Below are 24,540 nucleotides of genomic sequence, written 5' to 3' on the forward strand. Positions count from 1 at the left end.
GACGTCAGAGAGTTAACGCACCAAGTACAATGAAAACTTATTTCGTGTTCACAGATACAGAGCCAACAGGTCAAGTTTTCTCATTTTAGTTGATGATCAGAACTTCGACTACAAACATGCAAACTCCTGTTTGAGAAGCCCCTTTTAGATAGCTCCGAAAAAGACATGCCAGGTATCAGACACTCGGTCAAGGTTCAGTCCGAACCAACAAACTTCACCCACATTAACTAGCATCTAACTCCAGCCCTAGCCCTTCAGACAAAGGCTTGTGACAACAGACAGCTTAACCATTCTGATCTAAGGTCCAGAAGCATCCAGAGCTTGCCGGTACACATTTTCAAGACCGGTAACACAACTTGCAACTCAGTCACTTCATCGTCACGCGTCACAGGTGCCGACACTCTTAACTCCACAGGTATCGCTGTCCGGATTTCCTTCCTACTCTCACGAAGCCCAGCACGTGCCGACTACTCTAAAGTCCCATAGTGAAGCAAAGAAAACCACGCGTTAACACCGTGACGGTAAAATGCTGTCAGAAGTACTCCTGTAAGCGAAAACAGATAAAACTAAGGACTGTTTGAAGAGCCTTTGGATCCCAGCAACAAACACGATGTCGGAGATCCGGGGCATTTTACCCACCAAGCCTGAAATCACCAAGGGAGTCCGTGCTTATAGATGCAAAGTGATGGGTCTAGACGATTACTGGCATAAAGGCAAGTTACAAGTAAGAGGCTTCCCTCTCCCAGCGGATCATAAAGGGAAGAGATTCTCCCTCCCTCCCTCCCTTTGTTCACAATTTCCTTCTCCACACTTTCCAAACGGAAGTGAATCTCTTTAAAAGCCAAAGAGCCTGTAGCCGGTCTCCCATCTCAGGAACGTTTTCCTAGCACCTGAAAGGTATCCCTGAAACCTAACCCTCAAGAAAGACAAGGCCCGACGTCTCCCAGTCTCCTAGGTAAAGATGGGCCTCATTTGTCACCGAACTCCAAACCGCAAAACCTACCTCTGGTCATGAAGATATGAGGAAATGAGGAATTTTATCTTGAAAACATGGATGTCAAGTGTCATAACCACTTGACTGTACAGAAGAGTGGCATCTCTTGGTCTTTGGAGCCTGCTTAGCGGACAGCCTGTGAGGCCCGTGGCCCTCCGGTTTAATGCTTACCCAGTAAGAAAACTGTTTTCTTCCCTCTACCTGCGTGGACAGATTTTTCTGGGTGAAAGAGGAGGTTCTGTTTTCAATTATATTTCCTCAACACTCGTCTTTAAAACAAAACAAAACAAACCCATAAAATATATTCTCAAACAATATCCATGCCAAATAACAAACTTCCATTTCTTGGAACTTGAATACTAGAGAAATCTTAGAGTTTGCCATCCAAGTACGTTAGGGGGAGGAGCTTTTAAAATGATGACTGAGCTAAGCGCACCAAAGCTTGGCTCCTTCAAAGAGGATTCTGTGCACGGCAAGGACCCAAGTTGTTTCAAAACCACTCCCACCGACCTTCCTTTTCTAAGTTAGAGTCGGGGCACGAGCAGTCTCAGCCGTTTGACCTTCAGAAGCCGAGGTGATGCCCTCACCCCTTAATACTTTCTCACTTACAGTCACTCCTCTCCGAGGCCCGCCACGTGGGAGGGGCATGGGGTAAGGGCACCTGGGGAGCCGGAAAGCAAACTGTTTTTTTTTTTTAAGTATCTATCATTTAAAAACCATCTGAAAGCCAACAAGGGGTCCAGTCTCAAGAAGACCCCGGTTTATCAGGCTCCCTCTAAGGTGGTTTCCTTGCCTGTAAAATATACTAAGCTATTATTGAGAATCTGGTTAAGATCACGTATATGAAGCTTGGTAGAAAAAACGTTCTTGTGACACAGAAAATGCTCAGTGTATGGCAGGATTTATACAACCACACTGCCATCCCTATCTAGTCCTCCTCTCTCTCTGCTCCTCCCCCGCACGCTCGCTCTCTCTCTCTCTCTCTCTCTCTCTCTCAAAAATGAACATTTAAAAAATGATGACAGTTTGGGGGCACCAGGGTGGTTCAGTTGGTTGAGCGTCCGACTTCGGCTCGGGTCATGATCTTGCAGTCCATGAGTTCGAGCCCCGAGTCAGGCTCTGTGCTGACAGCTCGGGGCATGGAGCCTGCTTCAGATTCTGTGTCTCCCTCTCCGCCCCTCCCCACTCACACTCTGTCTCGCAAAAATAAATAAATGTTAACAAAAAATTTTAATTACAAATTTAAAATTTGTAATGAACAAAACTGCTTACAGTATGGAATACAATGGAAAACAGCAAAGCACTTTTATTTAGAGGAAGATCATGACAAAGTCAAATTACAAACTAAACAAAAGAAGAAAAGGTGGGAGGAAAGAATGGAGAGAGAAAATTCATCCAAAAATTGAGGATAGGATTATGACCATAAGCCATCTTTTTCCTTAAAACTTTTCTGCATTCTAAAATTTCCTGCAATTCGAACAATTTATTGCTTTTAGAACTGGAAAACAAGCTTTCACGTGGAGGATGATTTGTAGTAAGACCACGGTTTAGAGAGAAATGATTCCGGGGGCACCTGCCTGGCTCAGTCGGTAGCACATGTGACTCTTGATCTCGGGTCATGGGTTCAAGTCCCATGTTGGGCGTAGAGGTTACTTAAATAAATAAATCTAGAGAGAAATAATTTAGACTTTAGATTAAAACCAACAAAAACAAAGAAAACAAAAAGTTTTTTTTTTTAAACTTCTCCCTTCTTAAGCCATTAAATGTGGTAAAACTTACCCTAGCTTCTATGACTTAAACCACAAATTCACTAGCTTCCTTCTCTCGCACTACTCTATGAACCAAATTTCTGGGTTTCTGTAAATCTGTAACAAACATATTATGTTTACATCTCAATGTCATAAAGCCTAAAAGTAGATCTGTCCAAAACCGAAACTGAATACAGGTCAAACACCATTTTAACAAATATCATCCATCAAAATCTCCACATAAAAAGTATCTCTAGGCTGCCGGCCAGTGGCCCACGTACTTGGAATATTTCTTAAAAAGACAACATTCCTACACACCAAAATGGCACTTGGAACTGTCCCTCCCCTTCAGGTTACCTACAAGGACATTTACCCTTCAGTTTGTTTCAAGAGGTAAATACCTAATACACCGCTAACTTTCAAGGTGAATTCTAAGGCTACTGTTTGATTTCAAGAGTCTGTCCTTTATTCAATAAAAACACTGTTCAACAAGTGCTAGAATTTACTCAATTCGTGACCCTCTTCTTGTCTTTTACATATCACATAAGAACATCCATGAGAGAAAAAAAAGGCCACCATTTTCTATGTTAAGCTGTTTTAACACAATACAACACATGAACATTTTAATACTAAAGAAAGGTTAGTCCTGGGGCGCCCGGGTGGCTCAGTCGGTTAAGCGTCCGGCTTCGGTTCAGGTCATGATCTCGCAGTTCGTGGGTTCGAGCCCCGCGTCGGGCTCTGTGCTGACAGCTCGGAGCCCGGAGCCTGCTTCGGATTCTCTGCTTCGGAGTCTGTGTCTCCCACTCTCTCTGCCCCTCCCCGCTCACACTCTGTCTCTCTCTGTCTCTCAAAAACGAATAAACATTAAAAAGAAAAACAAATTTAAAGAGAGGCTAGTCCTGAGACAAAACGAGTCTGAGAGACCGCGGACTATGATGGCCGTTCAGTTTAGTCAACTTGAGTCAGGAAAGAAACATATTAAAAGCTCCGGGCAAGGGGGGGAAGCACCAAGCACTGGAGCGCAAGTCGGGCACCCACTTGTGTTCTCCGCTTTCCCCAGAAGCCCAGGACTCGTGTATCCCAGCCTTCACATGAGCTTCCGCTTCCGGGCCCCCACCTGCCGCTCACCCCAAAGAACCTGAAACCTATCACTGGACTCCCCTCTCTCGCAGCACACAGGGGCCCACCCTACCACCAAATCATGGCTTAATTTGTATCTTCTGCTCCACATTAGACACTATTGCTATAGCGATTTCTCCCCAAAACTGTAAGATTTTTCAAAGGAAAGGTCGTCTCATACTTGACTTGCACAGAATTAAAGCAAAGCTGGAAATATCAATAAATTTGGTTTTCATTAACTAATTCCAGGTAGAGAAAAAAGCCTTACTGATCTAACCTTAAATTAATATGTATCTTTTTGCAGGCCAAATAACAAATTCAATTTGGATACTTCTTACTTTTAAAAGACTTTAAACCACCCACATTATTTTCACAAGTTTAACACCCCATCCTTGCCCCGTCCCGCAACAAAGAAAAGTTCAGGGCTGATCAGAAGCCATCAAAGGTACAGAGGCACCCATCTGCACAATGATAATCCTGCCAGCATCCAGCTATCCTATCCCGCCAGCCTTGTCCTCCCAGAGCTCCGAACCTCGGCAAAATCGTCTTGCACATTAACGCAACCTGACTGGATAGAAACCTTGAAAATGTTTCAGCAATAATGTACAGTTCTAAAGTTACAACATAACTAACTGGGAAAACCCAAAGACTCGCTTTAGAAACGTTGTTTTATTAGGTGTGAAATCTAGATAAAGTTCTATTTAACGTCAACTAATAAACGGAGAGGAAAGACAGAAAAAAAAAATCACCATTTTTAACCATCACGTTACTAACTGAGGCAAGAGTCATTAACGGATGCTAAAGATGCTGGGTGAAGTTTACAAAAGAATATTTACGTCATCTTAAGGATCTCTGCACAGATTACCTACGAACCCTAATGAGAACTGGTAACGTTGCCCCTGGAACACCCAAGAGATGACACCCTTAACCACAGTGACATCTGGGACAAACTGGGACTGGGACAAACGGACATGTAACTTCTAAATGTGATGAACTGAGAAAGAAACGTCATTTATGTAGATTTTCCTGCCCAAAGTTGCAAAGCCTGAATCTAATCATGAGGAAACATGGAAACGAAACTTGCGGTTCATTTCACAAAACAACTGGCTCCTGCTCTTCAAAGATGTCAGCATCACAGAAGATACAATCTGAGAAAAGATTCCAGATTCCAAGTGGAAACAAACGTGTCGACTACATGCAACACACACGGTGCAGTTCCTGGACTGAATCCCGTACAATAGAAGGACAACGGCCATAAAGGACATCACTGGGCTGAAGCAGCACAGGCCACCCGAAAACAGGCCACTTTGGCGTAAAGAGTATTCTGGGCTGAAGGCAACGGAGAAATAGCAGCTGCGGGAGGAATTCTCTGCCCTTTCCCTCTCTGCCTCAACGCAGGACATAAACGTCGCTTTGTGAAAGTGTCCCTCCTCCCTACTCCAGTACCAGGAAGAGACGTTAATTATCCCAGAGACCCGGAGGATGTGAATCTGCATAAACAAACCTTACTACCATAGCCCCTGTTACTCTCCCTCATCTATTTCCCTTCCCACGACTGACCATCCCCAGAAGCCCCAACTCTCATTCCTTTGTCTTGTCACGCGTCCAAAATACATCGCCCTTTATTAAAATGGTACATACGCTCTCAAGTCTAACTGCTTCCTTGGGTTTTCACTCCTCCCGGGTGAATCTCCAGTGTGCATATGCCAAACAAATCTTCTGTCTGGTTCATCTGGCCTTTGTCAATTTAATTCACAGGCTCCATCCGTGAAGAGACCAGAGGAAAAGATTTTTTCCTCCCCCCACAGAGACACTGGTGAAATGTAACCGTCATCATCAATGCTAAAGTCTCCGAATTCGGTGACTACACTGTGATTATGTAAGAGTATCTGCTCTTGTTCTTAGAAAATCTACCTCGAGTATTCAGTCGTGAAGAGTGTAAGGCCTGCCACTTGATCTAAAAAGGTTCAGAAAAGTAACAACGGAATGCAGAGAGAGAAGGCAAATGTGGCAAAATGTTACCTATTGGTACATGTAGGTAATGGTGTGGGAACTCTTTAGACTATTCCTATAGCTCATGAGTTTGACAATATTTTTCAAACAAAGTGAAAAACAAAACCCTAGTAAACACTGATACAGATGTTTGACTATCAAAACACACGGGGGGAAAAAAAAGGGGGGGCGCTTAAGGTGATTTTCCCCACTTAAAAGACCTTTGTTTTGCCTCCTGCCCCTTGAATTATTCATTCATTCAACAAATATTTACTGAGCGAGACATCCGTACCGCCGGCTTGTGTTCTGGAGAAGGTGAGCGCCGGGCGGGAGCTCAGTCCTGGAGGGACTCAGTCCGGGAGGGGACAGTAACAGGGCCTCATGCGGGGGAGGAGCCAGCATGTGAAGAAAAGAAACCAGGCAAGTCACGCTGAGGACATCATAAGCCCTGTGCCGTGGCACCTGCCCCACACAAGTGTCCAAACAGCAGGATAGGTTAGGATAAGCAGGAGCCACAGCCTAAAGGGCTTCCCGCGCAGCCCCACCAGGGCCAAGAACCCGCGGGCTCCAACAAGATCTGGGCCTCTGCTCTTCTAGTCTCAGCACACGCCAAGGGCTCCCACCTAGTTCATCTCGGCCAAGGGCTCTGTGTATGAGGCCCTCCAAGGCCCAGAGGCAGGAGCGGTGACGGATAAAACAAGGAACTTGTGAAGTTTACTCTTTCCTTTAGAAAGGACCTTCCTTTTCCTCGTTGTAATCACTGCCTCTACTCATACAGGAACTTTCTCTATTTGCACACTGCAAGTCCCCTGTCCCAGGCACTACGCACCCACTTATCCCAACCGTGGAGGAGGCAGGATGGCTGGTCACTCTCTCTCTCGGGATGATTCTCTATCCTTGGCTACCTCATGGCTACTTGGAGATCCACACTTGGCGATCAAGAGAACTTCAGGCTGTTCCAAAACCTGATCTAATAAGAAAGATGGAGATTCATTACTGCTAAATACAATTAAAAAAAATATATGTCCATTATGGAAATTCGAGAGATGCTTCAAAAAAGAGAAGAGAAGCAGCATCAGAACAAATGCAGCCTCCTGAGGTCACCGCCCTTATTTCACTCAGTTACAATTAAACCCAGAACACACACATTACAGAAAGAATCCAGATGAGAGGGGAAAAGAAGTGGGCTCCAAAGTCAGAGTGGTGACGGGATCCATTTGTAAGCTACGAGATCTTGGGCACATGACCTCATCTGCCTTTCAGCCTCTGCCTTCTTTCTTTCTTTTTTTTTTTTTTTTTAATGTTTATTTTTGAGAGAGAGAGAGAGAGAGACAGAGCACGAGCTGGGGAGGGGCAGAGAGAGAGAGGGAGAAACACAGAATCTGAAGCAGGCTCCAGGCTCCAAGCTGTCAGCAAAGAGCCCGCCAGGGGGCTCGAACCCACGAATGGCAAGATCATGGTGTGAGCCGAAATCAGACACTTAACCAACTGAGCCACCCGGGAGCCCCTCGGGTCTACAACGGGAACTGTCTGTGGAGCTGTCAGCCTCTGGCTCCTCTCTCTCTCCTACATCATCCCACAACACCTACATTTAATTCAGTGGCTACATCACATAGGCAAATCACTAAAAAAATAGATACAATGTTAGGCGTGAAAAAGAGAACTTGGGTACTGGGGGGAGGAGGTGAAACACTGCAAGAGCCTCACTAAAGAACACGCTGCGTGAGGCACAATTAAGAGCATGTGACATTATTGACATATTTGGGGACTACAAAGGATGGGAAAGAAGCAGGAACCAAAACTACGCGTGCAGGCTCACATCTTTCAGAATATTTACAGCCCTCTTAAAAGAAAGAAAGAAAAAAAAAACATAGAAAAGAATCCACACTAGACCAAAGGGCAAAAAACCGGCAGCTACCAAACCCTGCAAAGGCAATGTGTTGTTAACCTCCTATACTACCAGAATCCAGCAAAGCCACTAGGACACCCCAAATGTGTTTTGGAATTTTCTACATCTGCTTCCGCCTTATTGTATGGATAAAGCCTGAGGTCTGTAAGGGACCGAGGCAGTAAGTGAACTGTCTGAATGCACTCAACACCAAAAGCATGAGTAAATGTTTGTTATTTGCCAGACCCAGCCTCCTGCCAAGGACTACCAAAAACCATCAGTCCTAGGTAGGGGGAAGAAAAGAAAGCGATTAAAAACAGAAGAATATTAATGGAGCTCAAAGCACCATGTAACTAGGTATAGGGAAAACGTGAGTCAAACCAGTATAGCAAGATGGCTCAAAAGTTCAATGCATTCCCTCTGCACTTAGAGGATACAATCGAAAATCCTTACTGCACACGGCCCTGCATCCATCTCTAACTGGGACTTGTGTAATTCTACCTCCTCCCTGCAGACACATCCACCAAGGGCCTTTCTACCCCAGAGCCTTTGCATATACCACCCCCCCACCCCCACCCCTCAGCCTCAACTGTAGGTCTCATCGAGTGCCACTTTTTCAGAAAGTCAACAGTTTCAGTTAAAGACAGTAAATCTATATATCCAGAACCAACTGGGGTGCCAGGCACAAGCAGGATCTTTTTGAATGAATAAATGCTGACAATTCTTACCACTAAGAACCAATCCTAGAGGTTATTTCAATATGGACTGCCCCACTCCCAAAATGTTTTTAAGGTGCTATTACTTCCTACTTTAACGACTTATTTTTATTTTTACTATCACTTGGAAACAATCCTGCAAAGAACCAAGAACATGTTAAATTATAATTCACTAGTCAAATTAATCCAAAATGCAATGTGGCCAAAGATTAAAAATTTAGCTCCGAATCTAATTACAGATTCCACATAACAATAGCTTTTGAATATAATTTGTTTTCAGGGAACTAACTTTGTCCACATAAATCACACTTGTGCCCGAACTGGAAGAGTATTTAAAAAACTTAATTCGAGTGGCATTAACCACTGCTTATTCTTCCATGAACCACAATGAAGAGTATTCTTCATGTTAAATCACTTAACAATCTCTTTAAAAAGTTGCAATTTTTCCAAGTGGAGCAAAGTTTTATCTGGTTATTTCTATTTTTAGTATCAGTTACATCTTAGTAGCGGCTAAAGAAAGTACTTCAGAAGGGGGCAAATTCCCTGAAAAACAAAACCGACCAAAATTAACATCTAAAGCAACAAAAAATTTGAAGAGGCCTATAGCTTTAAAAAAAAAAAAAAAAAAAAAAAAAAGATTATTAAAAACTCCCAAGCCCAGATGGCTTCACTAGAGTGAATTCTTCTAAACATTTAAAGAAACAACTACAATCTTAACAACAAACCCTTCGGGAGGACGGAAATGAAAAGGGATCCTTTCCAACTCTTTCCGTGAGACCTGCATAAACTCGACAACAAAATCCAACAAGGAGATCATGGTTAAAGTAAAATTACAGACCTATCTCTCAAACCAAAAGTGTAAAAATACTAATCAAAATGTTAGCAAACTGAATCCAGGAATGCATAAAAAGGATCATGCATCACAACCAGTTAGTTTATCACAGGAATGCAAGGATGGCTTAACACTCAAGAGTCAACTGATTTAGGGGCGCCCGGGTGGCTCAGTCGGTTGAGCATCTGACCCTTGATTTTGGCTCAGGTCACAATCCCAGGGTCGTGGGATCAAGACGCACATCAGACACTGCACTGAGCATGGCGCTCGCTTAAGATTCTCTCTCTCTCTCTCTGTCTCTCTCCCCCCGCCCCTCCCCCGCTCACACATGAGCATAAGTGCACGTGCACTCTCTCTAAAAAAAAAAAAGGTCAACTGATTTCTTAATATTTAATATAAAGCTACAATACATAAGACAGTGTGGGTAATGGCACAAAACAATGCAACAGAACAGGCCATGGAATCAGACCCAAACATACGAGTTATTTAATTAATGGCAAAAACAACACTGTAGTGTAGTACAAAAAGGATGGTCTTTTCAAATAACAACTGGGTTAATTGTGTATCCAGATGGAAAAGTGAGTCTTGACTCCTTCCTAAGTCATACACAAAAATCAGTGCCAGCTGGATTGTAGTTCTAAACGTGCAACGTAAAACAATAAAGTCTTCAGAAAACAACTTAAGAGAATACCTTCATGTCCTTGGAGTAAGCAAAAATTTCTTAGACGAGACGCTGAAAGTACTAATCATACAGGGAAAAAATGGACAGAGTGGACTGCGTCGAAATTAAAAATGTCTGTTTATGATATGATCCGATTAAGAGTGAAAAGGCAAGCCAGGGTAGGAGAAACGGAAACAATCTCTACAGATCGGTAAGGAACAGGCAGAGAAGCAAATGGAGCGTAGGCAAAGGACTTCCCAGCACAGGGTACCAAACGGCCAATAACCTTCAGAAGCAATTAGAAGGATGCAAATTAAGCCACAATGAGCTACTACCACACCCATCAGAACGGTCAAAATGAAGACACATGGTATCCAGTGTGGGAAAGGATGTGACGCTTGGAGAACTTTCATACAAGGCGAGGAGAACTGTAAATTGGAAGTATCTGCCCTGAATATACGCATATCCCATAACCCAAATAATTCCATTCTCAGTGAACGCCGACTGAAATAGACACATATTCACCAAAAAACATGCAAAAGAACTGCACTACTCCTAACAGCCAAAACTGAAAGCAAGACAAGTGTCCAATTAACAATACAACAGACAAGTAAACATGGACATATTCATACAACAGAATACTGTGAATCTCACGCACTTCAGATGTTAAGTGAAGCGACCCAACACAAAATCATACCATGTAACTTCTACTACCATAAAGTTAGAAATAAGGAAAAGTCAGTACGGCGTTTGCTTTTTTTTTTTTTTTTTGGGCAGGGGACCGGGGCGGGCGGGGGGGGGGGGGGGGGGGGGTAATTGCCTGGGAGGGGCACTGAGAGGAGCTTGTAAAATACTGGTCATATCTGCTCTTGATCTGGGCGTGTTCACTTTGTACATCCTTGTGATTTAGGTACTTTCCTGTTTATCAGCTGAAACTGATTTCACTTAAAGTTTATTTTAAAAGAGAAGTAAAAATCCTTAATACAATATGCAAAAATTCTTCATTTACCATGGTACCTATGAAATACCGGAAGTTCCCACAGGAAGAGGGAAGGGAGAAGATTTACCTTAATGGAGCATTAAATTATCTATTATCTAATTGAATCCTCAAAACAGCCCTGAAGCAAGTGTCATTTCCATTGTACAGGGATTTGAAATAACCTACCCAAGGCCAACTGACCAATAAATGGGAGAGGTGGAATTCTACCTGAATTCTGACTCCCAACTTATTTCCACAATACACAATACTCGATAATCTCAAAGGAGGGGTCGATTAACACCGATCTGCTAGTCAAAATAAGGTGCTCCTGGATATGGTCCCTTTGATCTCCCCAGGGGATTGAAAAAGAGTAAAATGCAATTTAAAAATAACAGAAGCAAACTGAATGTTTCATTTTCAGCTGAATCTGCACAAACACATTTAAGTAAAAATACTGCTTTAATTTTAAAGCCGCTGGCAGCTGAAATCAGCCCCGGCCACTGACATTCCTCTCGGCCTTTCTAGTCTAGGAACCCAGGTGCTCGATAAACACACAATAACTGATATCCCGCCATTTCTTCTAGTATCTTTATTCCATTCGACTGATGACTAAACACAATTGACTACCTGATACAAACACTACAAAACGAACTTCTCTAGTATGATAAAAAGTACCACCTGAAACGAGACTGCTATCATGAAGGGGGTTCAGACATGGTGAAATAAACTAGAGAAATTAATATTCCCGAAACTACCACGCACTGTGTGATTTTGGTCTTCACTCGATACAGAAAACACAAGTAAGCACTTTAACCGAGCATCTGCTGCAGAGACCTAGATAATACAGGCTTCATACACGTATACGTGTATTATACGTGTATATGTACGCGCGCTATGTGTGTGCCAATCTGTGCACGTGCTTTAAAGAAAGGCTTTAAAACAATTACTTCTTTCCCTATTCTTGGCGAAAGTACAGACCCAGCTCACAAGTAAAACAAACTTCCCAGAATTCTCTTTTCCTAATGTTCACCAACACAAAAGCTAGGTGTTTACAAAGACTGAGTGTCAAAACAACATTCTCCTTTAGAACTGCATCGTATGTCGATGGGAATTTTTTATATCCCCAAAGGGAAGCACTATTTGGCAGTGACTATTTCCCATATTTTAGCGAAGAAGGGCTGAACACTAAAGGCATGTATCAGATAAGCAAAAAAAGAATCATTCCTTTGAAGGTGCTAATTGCATTTAGACAAGAAATTACAGCTTTTGCCTTACCTCCGGCTCATTTTACCTACTGCACTCCAATGCCTTAGGTGATTTTTGTTTGGTTTGGTTTGTTTAATCATTTGTTTACATATTCTTAGCAACAAAATTCTGCCTTTTCCTTAAAACACCCCAAATTATTGGGGCGCCTGGGTAGCTCAGTCGGTTGAGCGTCCGACTTCGGCTCAGGTCATGATCTTGAAATTTGTGAGTTCGAGCCCCGCGTTGGGCTCTGTGCTGACGGCTCGGAGCCTGGAGCCTGCTTCGGGTTCTGTGTCTCCTTCTCTCTCTGCCCCTCCCCTGCTCACGCTCTGTCTCTATCAAAAATAAAAAAATAAAAGAATAAACACACCCCAAATTATGTTTGGCCTAAGATCAATAAATCACTTGGGTTTAGTATATGCAGCAGGTACATCTAAAGATTTATAGGTTTGGGAGTTTCCCTTTTTAATGTTTAGCTATACAAGACTGGGAAAGAAGCTAGGTGCTCTCAGTACAGTGTTCAACACAAAATAAAAGCTTTTAAAATTAAAGTACCAGGGTTCCCAGTAGACACTCTTCTCATTAATAGTACCCAGGGCCTCCTGATGGGTTACTGGCTCCTCACCATACTGGTCGGGTAGAAGGCTTCAAACCGCTTCTGTGAAATTTTCTCCTCATTCACCAACATTTACTGAGCTGTACTGGAAGCAGAGACAGACGACGAAAAGTCTCAACTGTGTCTGAAAGAGTCTGCCATCCGGTCAAGGCAAAATCTGGCTCTCTCTATACTTTTCAAGACAATTTCTCCACGTTTGCATTTTACATTCCCTGCTCAGACCCGCCCACAATTCCGTGGTCTCCTTTCCCGTGGTCCCTGTATACAAACCTTAATACTCAAGAAAAATGCAGCCTCTCTTTTCCACGCCTCATGTTCAGTCGAAACCCTCCGCTTGAAATGGAGAGGTCCCGGAGTTCTAGGGGTGCCTTAAAGACTACTGACTAGAAGATATTTAGAGGCTTGCAAATGTTCTCATTTTACCAGTGAGAAAGTTAAAATCTAGAAAGGCCAAGGTGACTTGCGCTTACCACACGGCCAGTCATTTAGAAGTCAAGCCAACTAGAACAGAGGCTTCTTGACCACACGTTATTCTGCACTGTTCGTTCGATTCCATCCATCGTGTGGAACTTGTGCGTCAACCATCCAGAATTTCGTCACTGCTCCTTAGTTAACCTCTTAGTTGTCTTTGTGTAGACACGGCCTAAGCAAGCACGTGCAGATAGGATTCAGGAGGGATCCCTGCACCTCGTATAATTTTATGTGAAATTATGAGTATGTACGTTTTTCTGGAAATAAGATTCACATCTTTCATCAAATCCGTAGTCTCTGTCTACAGAGTAAGAACCAGTGGCCTACACCAAGGATGTGTGACAGATATATAAACAGTTCATGATGGTGTGAAATACAGATTCCAGGATGATGTTTTATTCATGCATAATAGGAGGATAATGGTTACTTAGGGAGAGTTAGCAATATAAAGGCATTAGTACACTTGGTATCTCTATCACAGAGACCCAAGTCAGATAGATAGCTGCACTATTTGATACAGTGTGGACATCCCTATGATGCTATAGTAAAATATTAATCTTTAATTCTCCAAGGTGGAAAAAGCTTAAAATACCACTGACCAGAGGCCTTCAAATCTTTGGGTTTGACAGGTTAATTGCCCTCCTAGGCCGTAACCAACAGAAAGACACAAGTCCTGGAATCTCAAAGTATTAGATAAGTCTGCTGCTGCCTTTCTTTTCCCCTTCCAATCGTCTTGCTGATCTAACTCCTTGGTCAAAGAACCTTTCTACATCATTTCAAAGATCGAGTTTTACATTGAGATCGTCCTCTCATTACTTGAGTTCAATACGTCGTTTTTGAAATTCTGAATGGGTTTGTAGACACCTAATTCCCAGAGGAATTTTCCAAACGTGTTTTTTTAAATCGCTACCTCATTGCGTACATCGGGCTGTCGGCAAAAACAGAAGCAACGTCACAACAACCACAGTCAGGCTGCCTCAACAATGAGAATGCTTTCGATACCGGTACAACTCCCGATTTTTATAGCAATTTTCTTCTATGAGTTTCTTAACACTTCTCTTGGTCCACAATGTTTCTACGCACTTAATCATATGTACATCACAAATGGAGGAGACTCAAGAATCAGATTCTTGGACAGAATTCCAATCAGATTCAAGGACAGATGGCATGATCTGTCCAAAAGAAGAAGAACGATGATCTTTCTAAAAGCCTTAATACACAAGCAACATCGTGCTCCGTAAATCTATCTTGGCTTCTGAGGACGACTCCAAAAAAAAAGTAAATATAAATTAATCAATTCATTAGGCAAATCTGAGCACCTTCTATGCCAGGCACTATTCCACCCTTACTATCTTATCAACCTTAACGCAGCCAACACTTACTATTACCATGAGCCTCAAAGATGAGAACGCGAGGGCCAAAGCTTAATTGTTTTGTCTTCTTTCCAGTAACAGGCTTAGGGACCTCCTCTGACAATGTTTTCTTGTGGCATCTTCTTAGTCACTTATTTAAAATGTAAAGCAACTTTGTGTATGAAAAGGAATCCTAACAATTCATTGACAATTTCAGATGAACGAGAAAGCCACTCTGTACTCGGGGATCTGTTTTAACAAAGGCCTTTTCATATGACTGATGATTTCAATTTCATCAGCTGGACTTGACCTCAAAAATAATGCATTGCTCTCTGTATTCATTCACTGAGTATACACCACCACGTAAGAAAGGCAACTGACACGCGTTCCTAAAGACTGGCAGAGAGAATCTGGAAGATCCTGGCTGCCTACGCTATCCAGAAAAGGGTTCATTTGTGACTGGATCGTGATTCAGCATCGGCCAAAAGCCTGAATGAGACCACTGATATTGCGGGGACATCACCTGAAAGATAAATTAACTAAACTCTGACGAATCAAATTACCAGTACGAGGCACACCTGTACTACTGAAGCCTGAGGCTTTTCTCCGCTTTCTCTAAAATGGCAGGTGCAAAATGTTTCCCTATCTGTAAAATGCAACACATTTCCTCCATCTATTGTTAATGTCATTTTATGCAAGAATCCAAAGGATTCTTCTTCATACGAGAGAGAAGTCGGCTTCTCCTGGCTTACTTCCTCTCATTAGTCAATGCCGACTATATAATTAGTTCTGTTTCCTCTTTTGCTTTGACTAATAAAAATTAAAAGCAAAACAAAACAACAACAACAAAAAACCTCTTGGGTTACATGCAGATGCTGAGGCTGTCCTTGCCCTCAGCCTCTCACCGATAATTCCTTCCAGCAACGTCCACACTCCACCCCTCCACTTAGGCCACTGTTTTCGGTCTTCTCAAATCAGTCCATCAGTGTAAGACAGTCTCAAATCCTTTCTCAAAGTAGACAAATAATAAAGTAGTAAATGGCTATGTCTACACAGACTGTACTACCACGAGAATCGCCTTAGCGGAAATTAGTTGTAACTAAAAAAAAAAATCAGCCTGTAGCATGCAAAGGATTTGATGAACATCAAAGAATCAGAAAATAAAGAACAAAAGATCCACCTCACAGGCTCAGGAGGTAGACTGCAAAAGACAGGGTGCTGCTTCGTAAGATCATCACCTACTTCGGCAAGTTGTAAGCGCGTAACGAAAGGAAAAAATATTCCAAAGAAACTTGTGAATAAGACCCGGTATAACACACATACATCCACTGGCCTTTCTGAACGAAGTAAACTCTTGAATGTCCAAAAGGGAGAGCACAAGGGAAACAAGATAAATCACTTGGCTTCAACTTACTGTTTACACAAGTTGAACACAGACCTTCCCAGTTTCGCCCTCTGGCAGCATCAGAGCACTCCAAAGCCCCACGATGAATCAACTGAATGAATTCACTTCCTTGCACATCTACTCACCAAGCAGTGATAGGAAGCAAGATCATAAAAATGAGTACATCCTGGGACTCAGGGAGACTAAACTCATCTCTGAACAGAGGGGAATTATTTGTAGGATAGTGTAACCGCCTAGAGCAACCCTCAGAAAACTCATACTGCAGTAACTTCTGACTCTAGCGTTTTGATGATCAAGAAACAGCCTGACCGCTTCTGAGTATATACCCAGAAGAAGTGAAGGCAGGGACTCTAACAGACACTTGTACATCTATGCTCCCAGCAGCGTTAGTCACAAGGCTAGAAGGCAGAAGCAACCCACGCGTCCATCCATGAAAAACCAGATAAAAAAAATGTGGCGTGTATACACATATACAAGGAATATTATTCAGCCTTAAAAATGGAGAGTCGGACAGGCACCTGGGTAGCTCAGTCAGTTAAGCAAGCGTTCAACTTCGGCTCAGGTCATGATCTCACGGTTTGTGAGTTTGAGCCCTGCGTCGGGCTCTGTGCTGACAGCTCGGAGCCTGGAGCCTGCTTCGGATTCTGTGTCTCCCTCTCTCTCTCTCTCTGCCCCTCCCCACTTGCGCTCGCGCTCTCTCTCTCTCTCTCAAAAATAAATAAACATTAACAAAAAAAAAAAAAAAAAAAAAAAAAAAAAAAAAAAGGAGGGTCTGACCCATGCTACAACATGAACGAGCCCTGAAGACTATGCCAGCTGAAACAAGCCAGTCACAAAAGGACAAATACTGTATGGTTCCACATATACTAGGTTTCTGGAGCAGTCAGATTCACAGAGATGGCAGAATGGGGGTGCCTAGGTGTGGGAGGAGGGGGGAATGGGGAGGTAATGTTCAATGGGGACAGAGTTCCAGGTGAAGATGATGAAAAAGTTTTGAAGATGGATGATGGTGATGACTGCAAAACAACAGACATGTACTTAACGCCACCAAACGGCTCATTTAAAATTGGTTAAAAAGGCAAATTCTGTTATGCCGATTTTACCACAAAAAAAGAAAAAAATATGAATGATTCCGATAATCAGGGGTCACCAGAATATTTAAGGTTAGAGAAAGTTCCATTCATTCAGCAATTAAAACAAAAATTTTTTTTTTTAACGTTTATTCATTTTTGAGAGACAGCAAGAGACAGAGCACAAGCAGGGTAGGGGCGGAGAGAGGGAGACACAGAATCGGAAGCAGGCTCCAGGCTCTGAGCTGTCGGCACAGAGCCCGACGCGGGGCTCAAGCTCATTGACCTTGAGATCATGACCTGAGCCAGTCAGATGCTTAACCGACTGAGCCATTCTGGTGCCCCGTCAACAAATATTAACTAAGGACTTACCTGTCTTTTTTTTTTGTCTTTTTTTTTTTTTTTAGTGTTTTTACTTTTATTTTTGAGATAGAGACAGACAGAGCTTGAGCAGGGGCGGGGCAGAGAGAGACAGAGATACAGAATCCTAAGCAGGCTCCAGGCTCTAAGCTGTCAGCACAGAGCCCGACGTGGGGCTCGAACTCACGCGCCATGAGATCATGACCTGAGCTGTAGAAGTCTGATGCTTAGCCAACTGAGCAACCCAGGCGCCCCAGGACTCACCCGCGTCTTACACAGGTTTTCTCCTAAAATCCACTCGCAGTAACGGAGTGCACTGCAAAGAGCCCACACGCAAGGACTCTGAAATCAAACCACGACTGACTCCTGACTGCTACTTCTAGATTGACAACTCAGGTCAATAATCGGAGTCTTCATATCCTTGCATGTAAAAGAAGGACGATACTGCGTTTGTCTCAGGGAGGTCTGAAGGAGCAGGTATATAAAAGCAACCGAAACATCCTGGCACAGAAGAAGGAGGCACTTTTTACCAATAAACGTTTCCTTTCTTTCCTTTGCCACAAGTAATGACCACAGGATGTTAACCGGGTCACAAGTGAGGGAACCTCTACGAAATACCTACTTTCTCAAATGAAACAAGCATCTCGCACGTGGGATGGTGGCAGGGGAGAGTCCCAGGGTCATAAGCGTCATTCCTAGAAGGCAGCACTACACCGAAAGAGCTGCCACCTATGTACCACCCCCCAAATCACTACCAGGCAAGAATCAGGAGCCACATCAAAATAAAACGTCTTCTAAACCCAAGACAAGAAAACTTGGCAATGGCAAAAACCCTGCTGTACCAACTCATACAGAAGAGTCGCAGGCATAATACAGTCGACAGAACTTAACCTCTGATGGTGAGCTGATCGCGTTAAACTAACTGCAGGAAAAGAAGATCTTTTCTCCCCGAATTAAATTGATGAATACATCTTTTCTTAAAACAGCATGTGTATACCATGGATAAATCCATTAACCCATGTTGCTATTTAAGTGTTTATAGTGACCATCATATTACAAGCAATGTTTATAGTAGTTCTAACCTATAAAGAGAGTAAGTTTTATGTGACCTAAAATGAAGTTCTGAAATAATTATATGCACGTGTCCATATATGTCTGTGTGTAGACCACATATTCTATGTAACGTACACACGCCACAGGTAGCTAACTGGCTCCAAAGACAACACTGCGAAATAAACTGATTATTCCAGAGCCCAGATATTAATGACACTCCCCCAAATACTAACAGTCCTAAAATCACTACTCCCTCGCAGTCTCATTCAGAATCCTTCACCATCATCCATTGTCCAATAAATTGTTGGAGCTCTCGGGGCGCCTGGGTGGCTCAGTCGGTTGAGCGTCCGACTTCGGCTCAGGTCACGATCTCGCGGTCCGTGGGTTCGAGCCCCGCGTCGGGCTCTGGGCTGATGGCTCAGAGCCTGGAGCCTGCTTCCGATTCTGTGTCTCCCTCTCTCTCTGACCCTCCCCCGTTCATGCTCTGTCTCTCTCTGTCTCAAAAATAAATAAACGTTAAAAAAAAAAATTGTTGGAGCTCTCGATTCAGATGGGTTCTTACTGAGAAAACAACATGTTTACATCAATACATTTTCAATTTAGTGAACCTCTTACGAGAGCACATTAAAAAATATGTACTTTCCAAGTAATTTAACTCCTAACGCCCGTCCTTTTCCATTCACTGAGTGTGCTGCACTTGAAAGACAAGCAACAGAAGACAACTGAAAATCGGGACGGTAAAGATTCAGAAAATTCAAAGCCAGAAGCACCTCCCAGCGGCACGGGCTTCAAAGTTAATTACTCTTTAATAAGATGAATGCTTATCTCGTGATAATCCTAAAAATGCTCAGACTTTTCATGTGGATCAGCAGCGGGTCCCCGGAAGAATGACTTTTCTTCACAAACGCACAGACTGAACCCTGAAGAGCAAAGGACTCCTCACTCATCCTTGTTTTTACAAATCTCCGGGCAATTAAAGACACATTACGGGGTGTGTTAGCTCTGCTGCGGGCAAAGCCTTCGGGGCAGCTCGGTTTTTCTAGACCATCCCCATGAATCTGATGCGCTCACCTAAAAACATACACCGACTTCCCGGGGATGAAAAACCCTCCAGAAAGGCTCCTCTGCAGGGTTCAGGCGTTCTGGCAACAAAAACATCGGAGGGGAGGGGCGAAAAGATGGCCCCGGCCACCCGCCCCGGGGGACCCAGATCTGGTCACCTGCCAATAAACACGAACAATCCTCGCCGGGCGGGACCCCAAGGCTCGCGCTTCCCCGCCAGCAACGACAGCCGGCCTCCCTGCCCTCCGAGCAGGCCCGGCGCGGTCCCGAGGATGCTCCCCGGACGCCGCCGCGGGTCCCGCACCGCTCCCGCGTGCGTAACCGGACCTGTCAAAGCCTGCTCTCCGCGGGCCCGGCGGGCGGCAGCGCGGGCTCCGCGGCCCCGGCCGCCGCCAGCGCGACCGCACCGCGGCCCTCCGCGGCGCCGACTCCGGAGGGGCGCCAGGGGCCGGGCGGCGCGGAGCCCGGGCCGGTGGACGCCCGGCTCGCAGGCCGCGCCGCCCGGGACCGGGCGAGGCCGCGCGCCATCTGCCCGCGCCGGCTGCCCTCCTCGGCGGGTCCGGGCCCGGGCGCCCACGCGGGCCTCCGCGCCGAGGCGGGCGCAGCCGCTCCCCGCCCCGCACACAAAGCGGCTCCGCGGGAGCCCGCCTCACCTGCAGCACGGGGCGCCGCGGGCCTTCGAGAACCATCGGACCCCGCTCCGGCGCGCGCGTCACAGCCCAGGCCTCCCGGTGCCGCCTGGCGCCGCCGCCGCCGCCGCCGCCATTTCCTCCCGCTCGCCGTCGCCTCGTCCCCGCTGTCAGGTTACTCCATTCACCTGGGCCTGGAGCAGCCTGCGCCGCGCCGCGCCTCCGCCTCGACCCCTCCCGCCCGCGCCTGCGGAGACTGCGCAGAGCCCGGCTCGCCCGCAGCCCGCGCACGGCCCGCGGCAACGGCGCACAGCCGCTTGAAGAATCCCACCGGCGCCCGCGCCGCCCCCTCCGCGCCCCCACGCTCCGCTCGGCCCCGCTCGCCCCGCGCCGGCATGAGAGCGAGCCTGTGATTGGACAGAGCGCGGCGGTGAAAGGTTAATCCCGGCCCCGCAGCCATTCAGGAGCCGGGAGACAGCGGACGCGGGAGGCGGAAGCCAGGCGGCGTTTGCGGCCCAGCGCCGGGAGTGGACCGGGGCGACCCACCGCCTGCGGCCCGGCGCCTTCGCCGCGCTCCTGGGCCCGCGCGCCGGGGCCGCGAGCGCTCGCCGGGCTCGGCAGAACCTCCCGCCTCTCGGAACTCGTCCGCCTCCATCGTTGCCCCTCTGACACCCACCGCCCCCTAAACGTGGCCCTTCTCCACGGCCGTAATTGTTCTCCGGAGGCTCAGCGCTCCTCTTACCACCGCCTCCCCTTTTTAAAGGGCCTTCCCACTCGCCTGCTTCTTCCCCGCGGTGGTGGTGCCGGGCCCTCCGCATTTGGGGAGACAACAGACCCCACCCCCGCCCCGGAATAGGAATAACCGGATAATGGGACGGAGACGGGGGGGGGGGGGGGCGCTTATGTAAATTGTTCCTTTGCATAGGTTGCAACCCTCTGCCACACCTCGTGTCTGTGAATTAAAGAGTGGATGGAGGTCCAGTAAATCGTGGGCTTAAAGAGAATCCTATTAATTTACCCCCAAATGTAGGCATCTCTTCCAGAGGACTCATGGGGTAGGCTGGTGCACACTGCAGGGGATGCTTCCAATTTAAACTTTAGCACTCAGCACCTACTCCGTGCTAGATAGCCGGTGTTCTACAGCCGCCACCAGCCTCGTGTGGCTCTTGAGCACTTAAAAATTGGCCAGTCCCAAGTGGGATGTGCTGGTTGGAACTTATAGATGTATATGTGCTTTACCAAAAAAAGACTGTAAGACATCGCACTAATAATCTTACTGATGACATGAAGTGATCATGTATTTTACACAGCGGGATAAACAGTATTTTCACTTGTTTTTCTTTTTCTTTTTTTTTTTTTTTTGCTGTGCTAGAAGAATTGTGATGTCTTACGTGGGCCACATTTTGTTGCCATTGGACTGGCTGCCCTAAGGCGCACATGCTCCTGACATAAATTGGAGATGGGCATTGTAACTGGCCCCATTTTAACAGATGGAGAAACTGACTAGCCTCCAACAGCTAATAAGTGAACTGAGATTAGAGCCCCAGGTAGTCTGGCTTCCGGACTGGCGTGCTGTCAATCACTACTGTGCTCAAATTTTGATCATACATCTACCATAGTTAGGCTTGGAGTTTCGCCTTAACATAGAATGTTCATGGGCAAAATTAGGAAATAGAATGCTTTGGGCAGACCTCCATAAAAACGTTCCTTACGTGTACCGCACTGCTGGCAACACACCTCCCCGATAACACAATAAAGGCTTTCGGGAGATAATCCTTTGTGAAAAGGATGGCTTCTCAGGGTGAAAATAGGCACTAGCAGTGGGAATTTGGGGGCAGGTAAAACTTTTAGCCCCTCCTGCTGTCCGTTCAATCTGTCAAGACTAGCTCGTCTTCTCCATCAGCGGATTTGTCTAATTTTCACCAGTTTTTTTTTTTTAATTAAAAAAAAAGAGTGGTACATACATATGGTTCATCCCTCAGCATAACAATGTATATAGTAGAAAGAACCTCTCACACCTGTCCCCAAGCAGATATTTCTTTCTCATTCATCAGAAGAATTTTTTCATGTGCATACAAGCCAAGACTTCCTCATTTACAAAAATGGTAGCATGCTCTACACACTTACTTTACCTTGCCTTCTTTACATAATATAGCATGAAGGTATTTTGCAGCAATATATACAGAGGTCTGTGCTATTTTTTTTTAATTTTTTAATGTTTACTTACTTTTGAGAGAGAGACAGAGTGTGTGTGTGTGGGGGGGGGGGGGGGTGCGGTGCAGAGAGAGAGGGAGACACAGAATGCAAAGCAGGCTCCAGGCTCTGAGCTGTCAGCACAGAGACCGACGCGGGGCTCGAACTCACAAGCCGTGAGATCACGACCTGAGCTGAAGTCTGATGCTTAACGGACTGAGCCACCCAGGCATCCCCTTGCTATTTTTTTTCAATCCCCATAACACTTTATTGCTGGGATGTGCCTTGATTTATTTAACTAATTCTCTATTGGTGGGCACTTAGACCTCCAGTCTTTTGCAATTAAACATCCATCCATTTGGCAGCGACTGAGTATATGGGATGAGTGATGGATCCAAATTCTTTTTCTTCCAGATGGCTACACGGTTTGCCACTTATTGGCCATTTGTTGAAGGGTTCACTTGTAGACTCTGCATTTTCTTCCAATGATCTATCTATTCATGCTCCAGTTGCTGGCTTGTTTTTAAATCCAGAGACATAAACTCTTGTCAGGGATAGTGTTTCACACTTTGTTTGGATCACTAGAAATCTTGGAGCTAATATTTCAGCCCATGTTAAGCAACGGTATAGTACCATGTGGTATGCATTTTCGGTGGGCAAATTTTTTTATTTTCCCTCTGCCCTGATTATTTCCATAATTTGTTTTCTTTTTTGTAGGGCAAGTCAGGATATAAATGTACCTTTGCTTAAGACTCTTTGTTTGCAAGTAACAGAAACCAATCTGAAGTAGCTTAACCAAAAGGGAAGAACTGTATCATAAGGTTGCACACGCTTCTCACAGAAGCCGGGAGCAGGAATACAGCTGCAGCAAAGGAGTAGACCCAGGAGTTGGAAAGCTTTCAGGAACTCAAAGGTACTCTCTATATCCTTCTGTGATTTTTTTTTCCCCCTCTGTGTCTACTTATCTGTGTATCTTTCTCTACTGACTGGTTCTCTCTGCTTTTCCATCTACCCAGGAGAATACAGTCGTCCCGCTATTCAGCTAGGAAGTCAGCCCAGCGTGGAGATCAGAGCCAAAACAAGGAAGGTGGGTGCAGTCCTGCAAAGTCAGGCAGCCAATTGTATATACAAGGGGACTCTGCAAATGAAAAGCTATATTGAGGACCACAGAAGCCACATTCCTCACTGTTGGAGAATGGGGTTACAAATATTGAAAGGAGAAAAGAAGAAGGCTTGAGTGGTCAGATTGGAATTGGAGATACTGATGTGAACCTAAGGCTTTCAGTATACATAAAAGTATATCTATGTGTACATACTTCCTAGCTCTGTCCGCTGAAAGAACCCTGGAGCAGCAGCCCTATATCCAGGAGAACACCTAACATCCAGATTGAAACACCATCTTCTGCTAAAAGGAACCGGGAATCCTTGAAGAAATACCTGATTTCACGGTTGGGACAGAGAAAGCGTAAGTGAGCCTCGACCTTCTTGTCGTGCCAGAAAACATGAAAATGCTCGAAGAGTGAAGGAGACATTTCAAAACAACAACGTAGTCCGTTTGAAGGGACTCCCGCTGGCCAAATCTGGGAAATTGGAACATCAAAATAAATGATGATAGTAGGAGATTATGTCCCATGGAGTAAAATAGGATCCATGAGTCCACGCTGATGTGTGTGTGTGTGTGTGTGTGTGTGTGTTTAATGAATGAATAAGTGAGGAGAAAAGGGACAGGTCTTCCTTAGGATAGAATGCAACTAGAAATTTGGAAGGAATAGGGGCTCCTGGGTGGCTCAGTGAATTGAGCATCAACTCTTGATTTCAGCTCAGGCCAGGATCCCAGGGCTGTGGGATCGGGGCCCACGTCAGGGTCTCACTGACCCCGTGCTGGGTGTGGGACCTACTTAAGACTCTCTCCCTCTCTCTCCTTCTCTCTCTCTCTCTCTCCCCCTCTATTCCTCCTCCCTGCCCCCCCCCTCGAGTGTGCATCCTCTATCACTCTCTTAAAAAAAAACAAACTTAGAAGGAATGATGGAATTCGAAAATCACCATTTGGCAATCATCAGACAAGACATATCAGTGTTTGCTAAATCTCCTGGGTGAAAGTTGGACAAAGAATGGGATAGCAACATAGGTTGAAAGCATCTCCCCTATAACTCTT

The 24,540-nt window shown here is 45.2% G+C and overlaps 2 protein-coding genes across 6 annotated transcripts in view; one reads left to right on the plus strand and one right to left on the minus strand.

Annotated features, from left to right (window-relative positions):
- DICER1 (dicer 1, ribonuclease III) overlaps positions 1 to 20,481 on the minus strand; it is a 69,076-nt gene extending 48,595 nt beyond the window's left edge. For 4 of the 5 annotated variants that reach the window (XM_058740197.1, XM_058740196.1, XM_058740194.1 and 1 more), the window contains exon 1: positions 20,217 to 20,357. The gene's annotated coding sequence lies outside the window, so the exon portion shown is untranslated. Of the gene's footprint in view, positions 1 to 20,216; positions 20,358 to 20,380 lie in introns of those variants that run through there. The other variant, XM_058740195.1, reaches the window with a different exon arrangement.
- On the plus strand, positions 611 to 24,005 carry LOC131517999 (transcription initiation factor TFIID subunit 4-like). Its single transcript, XM_058740591.1, has 4 exons — positions 611 to 713; positions 19,632 to 21,173; positions 23,103 to 23,298; positions 23,709 to 24,005. The coding sequence occupies exons 1-2, from the start codon at positions 611 to 613 to the stop codon at positions 20,603 to 20,605; spliced, it is 1,077 nt and encodes a 358-aa protein (XP_058596574.1). The 3' UTR covers positions 20,606 to 21,173; positions 23,103 to 23,298; positions 23,709 to 24,005.
- Positions 24,006 to 24,540: the final 535 nt, after the last annotated feature.

This window comes from Neofelis nebulosa, chromosome 7, assembly GCF_028018385.1.
Source record: "Neofelis nebulosa isolate mNeoNeb1 chromosome 7, mNeoNeb1.pri, whole genome shotgun sequence".
In the NCBI taxonomy this organism is placed as follows: Eukaryota; Metazoa; Chordata; class Mammalia; order Carnivora; family Felidae; genus Neofelis; species Neofelis nebulosa.

Coding starts and splice junctions, on each gene's coding strand:
- LOC131517999 (XM_058740591.1), top strand. CDS start 611: ATGTCGGAGATCCGGGGCATTTTACCCACCAAGCCTGAAATCACCAAG. Junction 714..19,631: donor AGACGATTACTGGCATAAAG/GCAAGTTACAAG, acceptor GCTCCTCTGCAG/GGTTCAGGCGTTCTGGCAAC.